Source organism: Dreissena polymorpha, chromosome 15 (assembly GCF_020536995.1).
Source record: "Dreissena polymorpha isolate Duluth1 chromosome 15, UMN_Dpol_1.0, whole genome shotgun sequence".
Lineage (NCBI taxonomy): Eukaryota > Metazoa > Mollusca > Bivalvia > Myida > Dreissenidae > Dreissena > Dreissena polymorpha.
Genome location: NC_068369.1, coordinates 40861063 through 40878785, shown reverse-complemented (window position 1 = coordinate 40878785; position 17723 = coordinate 40861063). Strand labels below are relative to the sequence as shown.

General features: G+C 37.5%; 2 protein-coding genes across 3 annotated transcripts in view; both read left to right on the top strand.

Moving 5' to 3' along the window:
* Positions 1 to 17723, top strand: part of LOC127860464 (bromodomain adjacent to zinc finger domain protein 2B-like) — a 232918-nt gene that overhangs the window by 55909 nt on the left and 159286 nt on the right.
* LOC127860467 (natural resistance-associated macrophage protein 2-like) lies at positions 1388 to 17011 on the top strand. Of its 2 annotated transcripts, XM_052398554.1 has the most exons (15): positions 1388 to 1566; positions 2337 to 2456; positions 3237 to 3359; positions 3762 to 3988; positions 4890 to 5028; positions 6405 to 6560; positions 8934 to 9003; positions 9656 to 9762; positions 10391 to 10480; positions 12571 to 12600; positions 14556 to 14776; positions 15191 to 15266; positions 15641 to 15718; positions 16186 to 16218; positions 16550 to 17011. In XM_052398554.1, the coding sequence occupies exons 2-15, from the start codon at positions 2370 to 2372 to the stop codon at positions 16691 to 16693; spliced, it is 1581 nt and encodes a 526-aa protein (XP_052254514.1). In that variant the 5' UTR covers positions 1388 to 1566; positions 2337 to 2369; the 3' UTR covers positions 16694 to 17011. The 2 variants fall into 2 exon arrangements, with proteins under 2 accessions (XP_052254514.1, XP_052254513.1); XM_052398553.1 differs by lacking the exon at positions 1388 to 1566 and having other exon boundaries at positions 1663 to 2456.

The window sequence follows — 17723 nt, the reverse complement described above, 5'->3', positions numbered from 1 at the left end:
AGGTGCTTCACCTCGGGCACTTAAAGAGCTGTACCTAGCAGCATCTTCTGTTACCCAACTAAACGTCTTCTTCTATTCCGCTATTAGACATTTACGGGACACTCGATAAACTACGGAATGCCGTTAGGGCCATCGTGGTTACACATTAAAATCCAGATGGCGACAGGGCGATAGTGTGATAGTACGATGGCGACAATGCGATAGTACGATGGCGACAACGCGATAGTACGATGGCGACAATGCGATAGTACGATGGCGACAATGCCACAACGCGCTAGTACGATGGCGACAATGCGATAATACGATGACGACAGTGCGACAACGCGATAGTACGATGGCGACATTGCGATAGTACGATGGCAAGAATGAGATAGTACGATGGCGACAATGCGATAGTGCGATACTACGATGAGAAAAATGCGACAATACGATGGCGACAGTGCGATAGTACGATGGCGACAATGCGAGAATACGATGACGACAGAACGACAATGCAATAGTGCGATGGCGACAATGAGATAGTACGATGGCGACAATGCGATATTTCGATGGCGACAATGCGATAGTGCGATACTACGATGAGGACAGTGCGACAACGCGATGGCGACAGTGCGATAGTACGATGACGACAATGCGATAATACGCTGACAACAGTACGACAACGCGATAGTACGATGGCGACAATGCGATAGTACGATGGCGACAATGTGATAGTACGATGGCGACAATGCGATGATACGATGGCGAATGTACGATATGACTATCGCATTGTCGCCATCGTAATATCGCGTTGTCGCATTTGTCGCCATCGTACTATCACATTGTCGCCATCGTACTATCGCGTTGCCACATTGTCGCCATCGTACTATCGCATTCTCGCCATTGTACTATCGCACTGTCGCCATCGTACTATCGCATTATGACATTGTCGTACTCTGGATTTTAATGTGTAACCATGATGGCCCTAACGGTATTCCGTAATAAACATTATGTACAAACGTACATTTAAACCGAGTGAATCATGTAGATGTATACAAAAATCGGCAGGCTCAAGATCAATGAATAGATCGGTGTTTGACATTGTATGCTATGACATTAACCGCGTTATTGGGCGAATACGTAAACATGTAAAATAAGACGTCCGTAGTCCTCAATACATGCACGTGCTTCTCGCATGAGTTATTGGGACATTATATTGAGACAGTTATGTAAACAATTAATATTTTATATATCATGTTGAATGGGTGTAAATTGTGTTTAAATAGTTTGACAAAATACCGATATAACGTTTAAGGGAATATGCCATTGAATACAATTTTAATACAGATTGTATAATAGCCGGTATATCATAATTATACTTTTACTCCTACGCATGTGGTTGATATAAAATATTTGATGTTAATGACTCGAGTCATAATGATTGCCACTTCACTGACTCACAAAATCACGTGTGCCGCCTTTGCGCATTGTATACAAACATAAGTTCGCCTTTTAAAGCCTGTCCGATGGTGGATGAATGATGCGACTTAACATATCGATATTCGTTATCAGGACTTAACAATCGGGGTATGTACACGTGCTGTTTATCAATTTAAATACCAATCAGTGATATGACTTATGTAAAAGAAAACTTAAACTGATATGTGACCTGTAAAAGCTTGCGATATGTGACTTATTATAGAGTGAAAAGATACCATATTTAATTGTGATATTAAACTTATTTGGGCCAAGGTCTATTTCAATGCCTTAAACAAACTTTAACTAAATATAACAGTAACAAATGTATACATTATAACAGCGGATAAATTAATTAAGCATGTGTTGAGGTTGCAATGCGTTGCTTTTAGGATTACATATAACTTGCACACACACACACCATTAGAGTTGTGGTCGTTGTGCTTATAGTTGTTTTTGTGAATTTTTGGCGGCCGATATTTTGAACGGACTTAAACCACACATCGGATAGTTTGGGCCTAACGTGTGAAGTTAACAATATGTGCAGAGCGTATGCTTTGCTTAGACATAGGCTTAAATGAAGACATCTAGGATGTAGGAGCAATCCAAATGTAGAATTAGTAGAGAATTAATATAAACATGTAATGTCAACTTAGAGAACAATGAAATATAATTCTAGCTTGTAAAGAATGCCCGGCATTCGATATATAAACTGAGCTAAATTTCGTACGGAAAATATATAGGAACTCTATCGGACTAAAATATAGTCTCTTTATACATGTAAACTCATATAATCTCTTTATACATGTAAACTCATTTCGTTGATCAACTTAAAATTAATAAGACTATACATGGCGAGTGATGACAGATCTTCACTACAGAGCCCACCGATCAACTGGTCGCCCCAGGACCAAATGGACGAGGAGGTGCGGGTTGAGGACCGGGAACAGAACTTCGAGATCACACGGAGGCAGATCAAGGTCCCGGATGCCGGCACCTATGTTAGTGTTCGATACTTCCGGTATCGCATTATACATTTGATGTGCGCGTTCGTTCTAAGTTTTTTATTTCGAAAATTGGTGATGATGATGATGATGATAATGATGATGGGAGAATCAAGATGTTATATCACTGCAACATTATTCTATGATCGTCTTAACCGAATATCAAACGCTCTGAAGTGTTCTGTACCGTCTGGTTCACACCAAAGTGCATTCCTAACGGACAACCACATTGACGCCAAAGTTCAACAGTACAGTCTCTATGACCACCTATGTCCTGAGTTATGTCCTGCTGTCGGATTTCAGATCATTATATAAATAAACTCAATGTGTTTGTGTGACATAAATATAAAATAAGTTTAAAGCAAATTGCTATCATATCATTATATCGCCAGCGTCGCAGTCATTCGACATTTCGATGGCATTTAATATTTGTAGATTGCAAACAATTATATTTTATATATACTTGTTCTCGTTGTTAAACACTATTGCCATCATATTTGCCACTCTGTCCGCAAAGTATTAAACAACGAGCCTGTTGGTAATAGTTGGAAGAAATCATCTGACACGAATTAATTTAATTTTTCAAAAATGAGCTGTATCCAATGTTATGTTAATGCGAAGAACTTCAGTTCCCCCACCGCTTTGATTTTATTTGCTAGAGAAAATTTCGAAGCGTTCTTCGCCGAAAAGCTATGTGCTATACGAAAAGTATTAAAATATACTGTACACGTTCACAATCTATTTGAACACTGCATTTTTTTCTACACTGTGTTTCAGTCGGGGTTCAGTTTCCGGAAGTTGTGGGCGTTCACGGGCCCGGGGTTCCTGATGAGTATCGCATACCTGGATCCCGGCAACATAGAGTCCGACCTTCAGGCCGGGGCCATCGCCAAGTATAAGGTGAGAACAAACGGCGTGTCGGTACATCGCTATATGCGATACACAACGTCGGACCTGCGTGCCGGGTTCATTGCTTAGTTCAAGGAGGGAACACACAGTATCAGTTCATCGCCAAATACAAGGCGTATACATGCAGCACATATATACTGTTCGCGAACATCAGTATATGCATAATTGCACTTATTTAAAATATACAATAGCTTCTTATATACTGCATGGAACGTGCATAATTTTGAAATTAATTTACTAGTATTGAGATAACTATTATTTACAAAAAATACACAACAAACACAATCGCTATGTTAACAACATAGGTTTTGAAACACAAGAGAACACTCAAAAATAGTGTTTACTAATATTACTTTTTTGCACAATCTTTAACAAAAACGTGTATCTGAACAGTTGCTATGGGTGCTGATGTGGTCCACGGTTATGGGCCTGGTCCTGCAACTGCTCGCGGCGCGCCTCGGCTGCGTGACTGGCCTCGATCTTGCGGAAGTGTGCCGCCACGAGTTCCCGCTGGTTCCCCGACTCGTGCTATGGATCATGATGGAGATCGCCATTATCGGCAGCGACATCCAGGAAGTGATCGGCTCCGGCATCGCCATCAACCTGTTGTCTTCTGGAAAGTAGGTGTTTTAATTCACGTGTTATATCGCCCAGTGGACGGACTCAACTACATTTCAGCGGGTGTCCAGTTCGCTCAGTGATTGATTGGTCTACCTGCGAATTAAATCAAGGTTGAGTTCACACTCCGGCGCTTTTAAAATCTGTTGGTGGTCGCCATACCGGACAAGAGAACGGGCTTCATAAACATTGAAATCCACTCATGCACACATATTTGTAATGTGACATAAGCCCCAAGGGATATGGTTATTTATGTGTGGTTTGTGGAAAATACGGAGTGTTTTTTTATTTGGGTATGAGTTAAATGAGATTGTTTGTTTATCCTAGTATTAAATATTGGTTGTGTATTTAACATAAGATTATTATTTTCGTGATTAACGCATTAGTTTGGCATGATTTTGTCTTCTTATAGAAGAGGCTGTATTTCCACAAAAAATGTTGTTACCTAGATGTTTGTATCTTCATATGTACTAGCAATTTGATTTCCCGTTATTGTGTGATCAGTCAAAATATTTACATGCTCGAAAACTAAGCACATAGAAAGGTATTAAAAGAAAACTTTAAAACTGATCTGTTTTCCAAAGTCCTAAGTAAACTTAGAAATTATATCACCAGTGGGAACTTAGCTTATAATTCCATAACAAAGTTGCGCCAATGATTATACTTTGAGATTGAAAAAATGCGCCGCCATATTACTTCTAAAATTCCTAACTTATCATGATATGCTATTGGTCGAGAGGTACCACATTTATATCCCAGGCTTAGTAAAGAGCTAAACGATTGAATCACTAAATCGCTTGAGTTAAAACAACGTCCATACGTTCGACGCTTTGTGTTATCAATCATGGTTTCGAATAAAATGAAAATCAATAGCTGATATGTTTTGTCCGTCGTATCTTTCAGGGTACCGATATGGGCAGGGGTACTAATCACCGGCGCCGACACGTTCACGTTCCTCTTCCTTGAGAACTACGGGCTCCGGAAGTTGGAGGCGTTCTTTGGCGCGCTCGTTACCACAATGGCGGGAACCTTCCTCTACATTGTGAGTGCATGCATTTTTTGTAACATTGACATATCGGACGGTCATAGTTCATTATTTGACACATGTATATTCATGCCTATATCGAAAAAAGAAATGGGTCAGAACAGAAGTTCAAATAAGTTATACTCGTATGAAATCACAACTCATCAGTTTAAATGAGTCGCGCTGTGAGAAAACCTTGCTTAATGCATATGCGCAAAGTGCCGTCTCAAATTAGCCTGTGCAGTCCGCACAAGCTAATCAGGGACGACCTTTTTCCTATTTGATTGTAATTTTCGTGTAAACGAAGTCTCTTAAAGGAAGGATAAATGTAGACTGTACAGGCTCATAAGGGACTATACTTCACACCCCTCTGTCGCCAGTATATCACGGTCTCTTGACCCAGGGTTTCTATGTCGCACGTATATCATGGTCCCTTGATCCAGGGTTTCTTTGTCGCCACTATATCACGTTCCCTTGACCCATGGTTTGTCTATCGCCAGTATATCACGTTCCCTTGACCCAGGGTTCATATGTCTCCCGTTTACATGTTAGATCGACCAAGGGTTCCTCGGTCGCAATTTTACCATGGTCGCTTGACTCGGCGTTCTTCTGTCGCCAGTATATCACTGTCTTTAAAGTTCTTAACCCAGGGTTCCTCTGTCGCCAGTATATCACGTTTCCTTGACCCAGGGTTTCTTTGTCGCCAGAATATCACATTCCCTTGACCCAGGGTTCGTCTGTCGCAAGTTTAACACGGTCCCTTGACGCAGCGTTTTTCTGTCGCCAGTATATCACGTTCCCTTGACCCAGGGTTTCTCTGTCGCCAGTATATCACGTTCCTTTGACCCAGAGTTCATCTATCGCCAGTATATCACGGTCCCTTGACCCAGGATTTCTCTTTCGCAAGTTTACCACGGTCCCTTGATTCCGTGTTCTTCTGTCGCCAGTATATCACGGTTCCTTGACTCGGCGTTCTTCTGTCGCCAATATATCACAGTCCCTTGACCCGGCGTTCTTACGTAGCCAATAGAACACATTCCTCTGTCGCCAGTATATCACATTTCTCTGTCCCCAATATATCTCGTTCCACTATCGTCAGTATATTGCGTTTCTTTGTCGCCAGTATATCACTTTCTTATATCGCCAGTATATCACGTCCTCTATCGCCAGTATATAGCGTCCCTTTTTCGCCAATATAACACTTTCTTCTGTCACAAGTATATAACGTTCCTTTCTCGCCAGTATATCACGTTCCTGTGTCGCCAGAATTCCACGTTCTTCTAACGCAAGTGTATCACATTCCTTTGTTGCCAGTATACTAGTATCACGTCCCTTGGTCGCCAGTATATCAGCGTTCCTTCTGTCGCCAGTATATTACGTTCTTCTGTCGCCAGTATATCACGGTGGTACCCAGCCAGACGGAGATCCTCAAGGGCCTCGCCATCCCCTGGTGCCAGGACTGCGACAAGTCCCAAGTCCAGCAACTCGTCGGCATCGTCGGCGCTGTCATCATGCCCCACAACCTCTACCTACACAGCGCCCTTGTACAGGTGGGTTTGTTATAAGCTTTAACAAACGTGTATTTCATTTTATTAGCTCATCTATTTTTTGAAAAAAAATTATGAGCTATTGTCATCACCTTGGCGTCGGCGTTGGCGTCCGGTTAAGTTTTGCGTTTAGGTCCACTTTTCTCAGAAAGTATCAATGCTATTGCATTCAAACTTGGTACACTTACTTACTATCATGAGGGGACTGGGCAGGCAAAGTCAGATAACTCTGGCATGCATTTTGACAGAATTATGTGCCCTTTTTATACTTAGAAAATTGAAAATTTTGGTTAAGTTTTGCGTTTAGGTCCACTTTTCTCAGAAAGTATCAATGCTATTGCATTCAAACTTGGTACACTTACTAACTATCATGAGAGGACTGGGCAGGCAAAGTAAGATAACTATGGCGTGCATTTTGACAGAATTATGTGCCCTTTTTATACTTAGAAAATTGAAAATTTTGGTTAAGTTTTGTGTTTAGGTCCATTTTATTCCTTAAGTATCAAAGCTTTTGCTTTCATACTTGCAACACTTACTAACTATCATAAGGGGACTGTGCAGGCAAAGTAATGTAACTCTGACTGGCATTTTGACAGAATTATGTGCCCTTTTTATACTTAGAAAATTGAAAATTTGGTTAACTTTTGTGTTTAGGTCCACTTTATTCCTACAGTATCAAAGCTATTGCTTTCATACTTGCAACACTTATTAACTATCATAAGAGGACCGTGCAGGCAAAGTTATGTAACTCTGACTGGCATTTGGACGGAATTATGGGCCCTTTATACTTAGAAAATTGAAAAATTGGTTAAGTTTTGTGTTTTGGTCCACTTTACCCCTAAAGTATCATAGATATTGCTTTCATACTTGGAACACTCGCAAACTATCATAAGGGTACAGTAAAAGGACAAGTTGCATAACTCTGGTTGTCATTTTTACGGAATTATGGCCCTTTTTTGACTTAATAACTTTGAATATATGGTTAAATTTTGTGATTCGATCCACTTTACTTCTTAAGTATCAAGGCTATTTGCTTTCAAACTTGAAATACTTTCATGCTATCATGAGGTTACTGTACCTGGCAAGTTGAATTTTACCTTGATCTTTGAATGACCTTGACTCTCAAGGTCAAATTATTAAATTTTGCTAAAATTGCCATAACTTCTTTATTTATGATTAGATTTGATTGATACTTTGACAAAACTACTCTCACCTGACATACCACAAGAAACTCCACCCAAACCATCCCCCGTGCCCTCCCCCCCCCCTCCCCCCTATTTTTTTTTTTAAGATCATCTCACAAATAACCACCACACCCTCACACTATACTCCCCCCCCCCAATTTTTTTCTTTTTAAACGGTTAAAAAACACAAATATTTATTTTTATTATTTGATGTTTGAAATACCGTCCAACCATCGCACCCAAGAATCCCCCACCCGAATCCCCCCCCCCCTAATTTTTTTTTTGCATGTTTTTTTTTAAAGATCATCTCACGAATAACCACCACACCCTCACACTATACCCCCCCCCCCACAATTTTTTTTTTTGAAACGGTTAAAAAACACAAATATTTATTTTTATTATTTTATGTTTGAAATACCGTCCAACCATCGCACCCAAGAACCAAGAATCCCCCCCCATCCCCCCTTTTTTGCGTTTTTTTCGAATTTTTGGAAGATAATGTAATAAATGTCCACACACCCACACTATACACACCTCTCCACTCCACCCCTCCCTCCTTTGTGATTGAAAATGAGAGTCCCTTCACCTTTAAAAAGAAAATAGATGAGCGGTCTGCACCCGCAAGGCGGTGCTCTTGTTTTAGTTCGATTGCATCGAAAATCTTATTCATAAAAATACTTTCTCGAGTCCGACTGATAGTAGAACAATTACATTATGTCTTTTGAAAGATTATTTAAGACACTCCCTGTGCGGGGCTCGCACACGGAACCTATCGGTCGCAAGACTCCATATAAAGTTATTTCGCCATGATTGACCGTACCTGTCGGCGAGTAGAATTAACTTCGGTCTGTGGTCGCCATCAACAATAAACTTTTATATTAAAAAAAAGAATCTGGCGATCGCATTCATGAATATGGTTCAAGAATTGTCTTAATCTTTAATGTGTTTCTAAATGTAGATTATGGAAGAGTGCTACTGTTAGGCCGAACTCTAGATCCTTAAATAATTAATCTTCTTTCATAATTAAAGGACCTTATAAGAATCAAACTCATGCTATATAATATTTATCTGCGCACGTGTACATTTCCGCATATAAAATTATTTATCTTTCATATATGTATGTTTAACTTGTTAAAATTGCACCACTGAAATTGCATCGCCCATTTACAACAATGCGCTGATGGTTTTTCAGTCACGTGATATAGACCGGAAGAACAAACACGCCGTTAAGGAAGCAAACATGTACTATGCAATCGAGTCAAGTGAGCGGTCTTTATATGTTTTTGTCCCCGACCGGTTTTACCGGAGGGGACTTATGGTTTGCGCTTTGTGTGTCCGTGAGTCTGTGAGTCTGTCACACTTTGCTAGATCCTGTGATAACTTTAAACGTTCTTAATATTTTTTCATGAAATTTGAAATATGGATGGATGGCAATAAGGACATTATGCACGTCATTTCATTTTGTTTCTACGTTTAAAATTCTGGTTGCTATGGCAACAAATAAAAACATATTTATTACAATGGTGGAGCCGGTAGGGGACATATATTGCTTGGCAATAGTCTTGTTTTTTTAATATTTTTGCGTGGAGCCCAAATTTAGACTTTTATGTAGTATAGATTATTGATAATGAAATATGTGTTTATTATAGCAAACAGTACGGGTCATATAGTTACTCACATCGCCGAGCCCCACTGCATATACATGTCTACCATTGTATATACAAGGTATATCGTAGAGAAGGAGCCTAGCTTATTTGAGCGAACACGTGAGTGACGACCGGATAATGAGCTTCCTGTCATATTCAAGTATTTAATTGTCAGCTGTATTATGTAGTTTCGAAAACATTCATGTCTTTAACTTAAACCTTTACGAGATTTGTGTTACGGTTATGTGTTATGTATTTCTTGTTTCAGCTATAGCGCTGCTGGTGTCGTTCATCATTAACATGTTTGTGATGGCGGTGTTCGCTTCCGCTTTCTCCGACCGTGCCGACAAGGAAGATGCCAGTCTGCGTCTCGCGGTACGACGCCGGAAGCTTTTATTTGTCTCGGATTTGTCCACCGTTTTTTTATCGGATTTGATTTATTTCACACATGGTCAATAAGCCTGCTCACACTTTTCCTGTGTAAGTTTGGTCGTTCTGAGCAGTTTGTCAGTCTGTACAAAGTTCAGATACTGTTGTCAGTAACTGACAACTGCCCTGAATGAGAGTTACCGGAGAATGACCATAAATCCAACAACATTTTTGATAGGATTCGAACTCGAGATCCATTCTTTTCTATTCTACGGGTAGCAGTGCGACGCATACATGACGTAATATTCATACAACATGAAGTTATATATTGTATATTTGTTAGAGCTAGAAATCACGTTTTTATAAGCAAATTAAGCAAGAAAATGTACGGTTTACTTGTTATCCGTAGTTTTAACTAAGTCTAAATAACTAGTAAACTGTTTAAAAAGAGGTAAAAATGGACACGTATACTTACATTTAAATTAATTAATCAACTTCCATTAACATGCAGTGATGGGATATCCAAAACTTTCCTAAAAGTCAACTGTAGATAAACTTAAATTATACAAATATGACACAACCTGTTTTGTTTGTTTGTATTATAATATAGAGACATTTGCGCTCTGCGTTTCAGGGCGACTGGTTGTACGAGCGGTACGGCTTCACTATGAAGGTCATCTGGGGGGTCGGCATCCTGGCGGCGGGGCAGAGCTCCACCATGACGGTAAGCGGGTAATAGCTTCTGCACTGTGTTGCTTTAAGCCTGTCTATTAAAGCTCGATTGCATAGAAAACAGTTTGGTTTTAAATGCATCCAATTCAGCTGTAAGTTTAGACCGTGAGTTGACTGAAGACAATGTCGTTTGTCACGTTTGACTTCGAATTTATTAAACAATGTCACTGACAATCGTCTACGTCAAACTACAAGTTAAAGGAAAAAATAAATACATTTAATGACACATCTAAATAGTGATTAATTCTGTAAAATACATATATAAAGAATAATAGGTAATTCCAATGTCGTTAATTTGGGGAAGCCATGGTAGATTTTAGTCGCGAAAACTGATAACATAAAACAACTTTAAAGGGATCTTTTCACGCTTTGGTAAATTGACAAAATTGAAAAAAGTTGTTTCAGATTCGTAAGTTTTCGTTTTAGTTATGATATTTGTGAGGAAACAGTAATACTGAACATTAACCATGCTCTAATATAGCCATTATATGCATCTTTTGACGATTTTAAAACCTAAAAATTATAAAGCGTTGCAACGCGAAACGATTGAATAATTTGGAGAGTTCTGTTTTTGTCGTTAAATTTTGTGAAACTACGAAGATTGCTTATATAAGGTATAAAATACGTCCAGCATGTGTACTCGGCGAAATAGCTCAGTAGGCTAAAGCGTTTTTACTTCAGGACTCTGGCAGGACTCCAGGGGTCACTGGTTCGAAACCTGCACCGGGCAATGTTCTTTTCCTTTTTTTTTATTTTTTTCTTGATTTTTTACTGGAGCTTTTACGATCCAATGTTTACATTTATCAATATAAAGCATTTAATGAATAAGTTAAAAAAATGCCAAAATCTGTGAAAAGGCCCCTTTAAAGTTGAACGCATTACGAACAGAAAATTAGAAATTTACAATACGACACTTTAAAGAGCAAAGGTAATTTCTTATAATACAACGAATATATACCTCTTTGGGGGCTCTACGGGGCTAATAAACTTCTGCATGCCTGGCAAACGAACGGCGCCAAAAGGTTACAATACACTAAATGATCGCTTCATGTAGGGCTGTACTCTCTAAAAAAATATCATAGTTGACTTTTACACTTTTTACCATTATTCGGGTGTTATCTTGCGGAGATAATGGTAGGGCATGAATAGGTGGTCACTACTGAATCCCTAGAATATGATACACGTGAAGACTATAGTAAATCATTGCACTAGAAAAGGTTACATTCCACTAAGAAACGGCCGAAAAAAAAAGTTGCAAAAACAGTCGATTTTGATTTGTGTCAAGTTTTTTCTTGCATTGTACATGACATATCTTTTTTATTGCATAAATCGATTCCGCTTAGAATGGCCTTTAAGAAAAGGTATGGTTATGGGGGTCTCTATGTGCAAAATGTTGCACTTATTTTCGCTCAAAGTTGTCGCTTTTACATTGATTTATATAGGGAAACTATTTAGTGTATTATGACCAAAAACGAGCATGCAAGAAAAAGGGCATATAACAAAAAAGCGCATCGAGGCCGAAAGGAAAATTAACAACCCACAAGAACCTTTTACAGCCTGGTTCCCGGCGCCAAGGTATCGAATGCTATAAAACAACAGTAGCAACTTACAAACTACCACAATATCGTTGCGTCGGCACTAACATTAGCGTTCGTTTCCTGGGTATACACATCACTTTGTGTGTTTGGACAGATCATTACAATGTTGCCTGGTCAAACCGTTACTTTCCGGTTGCAATGCGAAAACCACCTCCGCCACTTCACACAAGTCATCTGCAGTTTGTGCTTTTATTTATGTGAATCAACCACTAAAAGAAAGTTGAACCTCCTCTGTGCATATGTATAGCCTTTTGTTGGTCACGAACTAATTAATTGAATGTGGCGAGCTGGTCAAATAACACATTCTCAAGTGCATGCTCTAGTTCTTTTACAGGATTTAGGGTATGACGGAATATATGATGTAGCGAGATGTAGCGTTTGCCGGAAATTTCATATTGCACCGTTGATGTTTGCTTTCACGGTACATTCGTAAATCCGTACGCGAAATAATTACATGTACTAAGCCTTTTTCCATCTGTTTCAGGGAACATACGCGGGGCAGTTTGTAATGCAGGTGAGTGTACATGAACACATACACACATGATACGTAAAATAGTTGGTTTAAAATAATACATAGGTACCGATGTGTAGTAGTTATGTATTATTAACTGGTATGACAATTATTTTGTTATTTTCTTGTAATGGTACCTATATTAAAGCTCATGGTTCTGTTGTGTTTTTAAATACTAGTACATTCTAACCTTTACTTAACTACTAAACGGTTTGTTGACGACCACCTTTCGATTTTTGTTGATTGTTCCTCTGTATTTTGTGCTTTCGGTGGTTTATATAAAAATATCAGTGGATTAAAACTGATTATTCACTGTTTCAAACAATAATAATATTTTTTACGAAATGACGTCATTATTCCAGCGAAATTGTCCAGTTAAAGGGATCTTTTAACGTTTGGGTAAATTACAAAATTTGAAAAAAAGTTTCAGATTCGCAAATGTTCGTTGTAAATATGATATTTGTGAGGAAATAGTAATAATGAACAGTTACCATGCTCTAAAATATCCATTAAATGTATCTTTTGACGATTTAAAAACCTGAAAAGTATAAAGCGTTGCAACGCGAAACGATTTAATTATTTGGAGAGTTTGGTTGTTGTCGTTAAATTTGGTGACACTACGATGATTGCTTATATAAAGTATAAAATACAACATTCATAGTATGAGCACGGATGGCCGAGTGGTCTAAGCGTAAAACTTTACTCCAAAGGTCAGTGGTTCGAGCCCAGTTGAGGGCTACTTTGTTTTCTTTAAATTTTTTTACTAGAGCTTTTTAGATCCAATGTTAACATTTATCGATATAAAGCATTTAATGACAAACTTTAATACATGCCACAATCTGTGAAAAGGCCCTTTTTAACACTTACAATTTAAATAAACGATGAAAAAAACAACATAAAATAAAAAGAAAAATTGTTGGATTCGGTGGAATTTCAATTTTAGTTCACTCGTGATCATAGAAAAAAATAGAATTTCACTCGTGGCTGTGACACTCGTGAAAATATCATTTTCTATGATCACCCGTGATTCTAATAGAGGATATTTGTTGGATTCGATGGAATATCGATTTTATTTCACGATTGATCATATAAAATATATTTTTTTCATGATAACGAGTGAATTAAAATCGATATTCCATTGAATCCAACAAATTTTAATTTTATTTTATGCTTTTTCATCCTTTATTTATATTGTTAAAGAGTGTAACTGGATAATTTTGCTTGATTAATGACGTCATTTCGTCGAAAAAAATGACGTCACTTCACAGAAAAACAGTGAAAAATATCACTATTTTCCACTGTTATTTTTCACTGTTTAAAACATTGAATTATCAGTTTTATTTCACTGGTATTTTTCTATAAACCACCGGAAAGCACAACATAAAAATCGATATTCCACCGAACACAACAATTATCCTTTATGTATTGAAAATAAATTTGGCTTTACAATAGTTGCTTTTAATAAGATATAGATCTAGAGGATATTTGTTGGATTCTGTGGGCCACGAGTGCAAAAATATTTTTTCTATGATCACGAGTGAATTAAAAATGATATTCAACGGAATCTAACACATTTTACTTTTGTTTTATCCTTTTTTTTCACCGTTTATTAATATTGTAAAAGAGTTTAACTGAAAAAATTCGCTAGAATAATGACGTGATTTCGTTAAAAAAAATAGCGTCATTTCACAGTAAAACAGTGAAAATTATTGATAATTTTCACTGTTATTTTTCACCGTTTGAAACAGTGAATTATCAGTTTTAATTTACTGATATTTCTCTATAAACCATCGTTAAGCATAAAATAAACAATGTGATTCGCATGCATACAAATGAAGTTTGTGTATGGTGGGTTTTTATGAACGGGCTAAAGAGTTTATGACTTTTTCAAATATATAGCTGGTTGGCAGTCCAGACCAACTGTTCTATAAACATTAACTCTTCTCTCTGTGTTTTAGGGTTTTATTAATATTAAATGGGCCAAATGGAAGCGAGTGTTGCTGACGCGGTCGATAGCCATGGTGCCGACCATAGTGGTGGCAATAATTGCTACAAGCGATCTTGACGCCATGAACAACTGGCTCAACGTCTTGCAGAGCGTTCAACTTCCGTTCGCGCTACTTCCGGTACTTCATTTCACCAGCAGTGAACGCATCATGGGCGATTTTAAAAATGGCAGGTGAGTTTACATAGCGATGAGGAATACGGTGCTTGGATTTATTAGGACAACACATTCACCATCGCCTAGTTAGAAGTGAATCTCCTTCGTGTATACATTGTATGCTTGCTATATAGTCATTTTATGCTGCGTTAAAGGCTCTGCCCGATATGAGAAAGTATCAAAGAATATTCATAAAACTGCATTAATGTTTTTATTATCTTTTTCTAAATTTTGATTCTGTGGAAATTTCCGGCATATTGACCGAAAGAAAAGAGTGAGATTTTGTCTAAGTGCTCAATGCGAAATGTTTAGCAATCCTTGTTCATAAATAAATCGCATGGACTGAGTTTATGTTAATCGTTATCTGTCGAGCTGAAATCTGTTTACATGCATGGGCATATTTAAGTTAGGAAGGTCTATTATTTATTACAGGATATTAAAAGTGGTTGTGTGGTGTCTAGCTGCGCTCGTTATGATCATCAACTTCTATCTTGTGATCCTTTTTGTGGTAAGAGTAAACGCCCTTGATATATACGTTTAATTAATCATGGTAATATTTATTGCTAACTATTGTTTTATATTGAAACAAATTAATTGTATGCAATAGAGGGTTTAAGCATTATATATATTCAGCAATCTAAAAAAAACGACTTTTAAGGGAACGTCATCAGCGGCCCGGACCGAGAACACTGTTTTCCGGTGTGCAAACACTTTTCTGATTGTCTCAATTTATATAAATGGTTTAATTGTTCGATGTTGCATTCTTTTGTATAAAGAAAAAGTACTCACTTAGATAGAAGCAAAATGTTGCATTTTTTTATACAGAAAAAGTAGACACTGTTAGAAGCAAACAAGACACAGAGTCATGTTCGCCTGTTTCAGGGCGCAGGGGACGCCTGGTGGGTCTACCTGGTCACCGCAGTCGTTCTCTTCATTTACAGCTGCTATGTGCTTTATATTGTGAGTGGAATACGCATGTAGTTTAAACTAATTTAGCTAAATACAAGTTAGTATAATAACATATCATCATTATACATGATCAAATTCAACACTCTTTACAAAAGTTCACTTTCTAACAACAACATGTTGTTCGTTATTTTTTAAGTTTTTTGTTTCATGTTCTTTGTGTTATTCAAAATTGTCATTGTTTGACTGACACTTCAATATGTTATTGTTCTCATGCTCACGATCCAACCATTTATTGACATCGTATCTAATCGAAAAGCATTCACCATATTGACTTTTATTGTTGTTAATAATACCGCCATCAACACCAATATGATGTTAATGAAGACGTTAAAATTGGATTTACTCGTGAAGAAGTTTTTAATATTTAGTTTGGAATCGTAGATAATTATACTAACCGGATATTACGAATGTTTGAACTATACCTGATCGTTTTACTAACCTAGCTGTGTAATTTTCAGGCAATTGGCCCGGACAATGTTTTAAGACTACGAGTAAGTATTTTTTTTCGATCACTGCGTGCATTTTTTAATATGTAAGATCTCTATTAGCCATGCCCTCTAATTTCGCTTCATGTCCGTTATTTTGATGTTGGTAATATCTATACTAGTCATATTATTTATCTGCAATAGTTTCCTATATACTGTACTGCTTTCTTTTATTTTATATTTAGTACTTAAGATTACATACGCTGTCAAACCGTTAATTACTTGTATACTGATTGATCGAGACTTACATTTTCAGAGTGGAAGTTTTGAATGTTGATCTAAAGTTTGTCGGCTTTCGGCCTTAGAAACAAATATGTGCTAAATTTACACTTTCTAGTTATTTATCGGCGAGAAACGAGGTGTCGACTGCTCCCACATCGTGGCGGAAAGGGAACAGAGGCGATCCATGAGGTACCTACCTGATGCAGACGATGAACCATCTGGCATGAACTACAGAAGAATGAGAAACGACGAGGCGTGAAGAACGGTGTTCTCTTAAAGACATCGCTAAATCAAATGGGACACTAACGGTTCATCGAAGTATCTGTTAAATTTCGTGAAGGTTACAGAGTATGTGTACCCATGAGTATATGTAGGTTTCTTTATGCAGCAATGCTAAACTGTGATATTTCATTTATTTTAAACCTCTCGTACGTTGTGTGAATATGGAACCAGTTGAACTAGTCTTACCTAAGGCAATATTAAGACAGGTTTATCTACTATTTTGGTGCATTAAAATACATGCAATATAGCAAAAAAAAAACAACGCTTTATTAAAATAGTATGACGAACATGATATTGAAATCAAAATCAAAATCGGTATTATCTCAAAGACAATTCTGTATTATTTTCAGAAAACCTAAAGAAAACTGTTCAAAAGCATTCACAACTGATTTATAAAATAATTCTGCAACACCTTATTTACTAACAATTTGTACATAAACAGTATTAAATGTTCGATAAAGATTCAATTTAACGAAACAATGATATTCGCGACTCTGTTTGAACAGTATGAACACTGATACTAAATAAAATGTGTTTCTCGATATTTCATGTCAATAAATTAATGTTTTTAAACAAGCATATGAGAGTGTTGATATAACTTTAAAGCAATCAGGTCAACATCAGCTGGTCGGAGGTGGAACTAAATAAAGAAAAATCTGCAAGAGACAAATAATCGCGTGATGTCGAGTCAATATTGACATATGTAATACATCTGAAAACATATTTTCTGATTAAATAAGCCAGTTAGTTGTTTTATTTTATTGTTCTTTTCTTAAAGTAAAGTTCTTTTAATAAAGCATAGTGCATGCCAGTTATTGGACTGCGTAAAGTAAGTCAAGGCGTATGTGTTAGATCGCACATCACACACACACGTTTCAATGTTGTTGGTGTTTACACTGACTGTGACTCTCGTATGCATACATTGACTTCCAATTAAATTGTTCTCGTAAAAAAATTAATCACTTTGGTTTGTCCCATTTTTCTCTGCACATTATGAGCCTGCTGTT

Coding starts and splice junctions, on each gene's coding strand:
- LOC127860467 (XM_052398553.1), top strand. CDS start 2,307: ATGGCGAGTGATGACAGATCTTCACTACAGAGCCCACCGATCAACTGG. Junction 6,561..8,933: donor TACACAGCGCCCTTGTACAG/GTGGGTTTGTTA, acceptor ATGGTTTTTCAG/TCACGTGATATAGACCGGAA. Junction 15,267..15,640: donor ATCTTGTGATCCTTTTTGTG/GTAAGAGTAAAC, acceptor CGCCTGTTTCAG/GGCGCAGGGGACGCCTGGTG.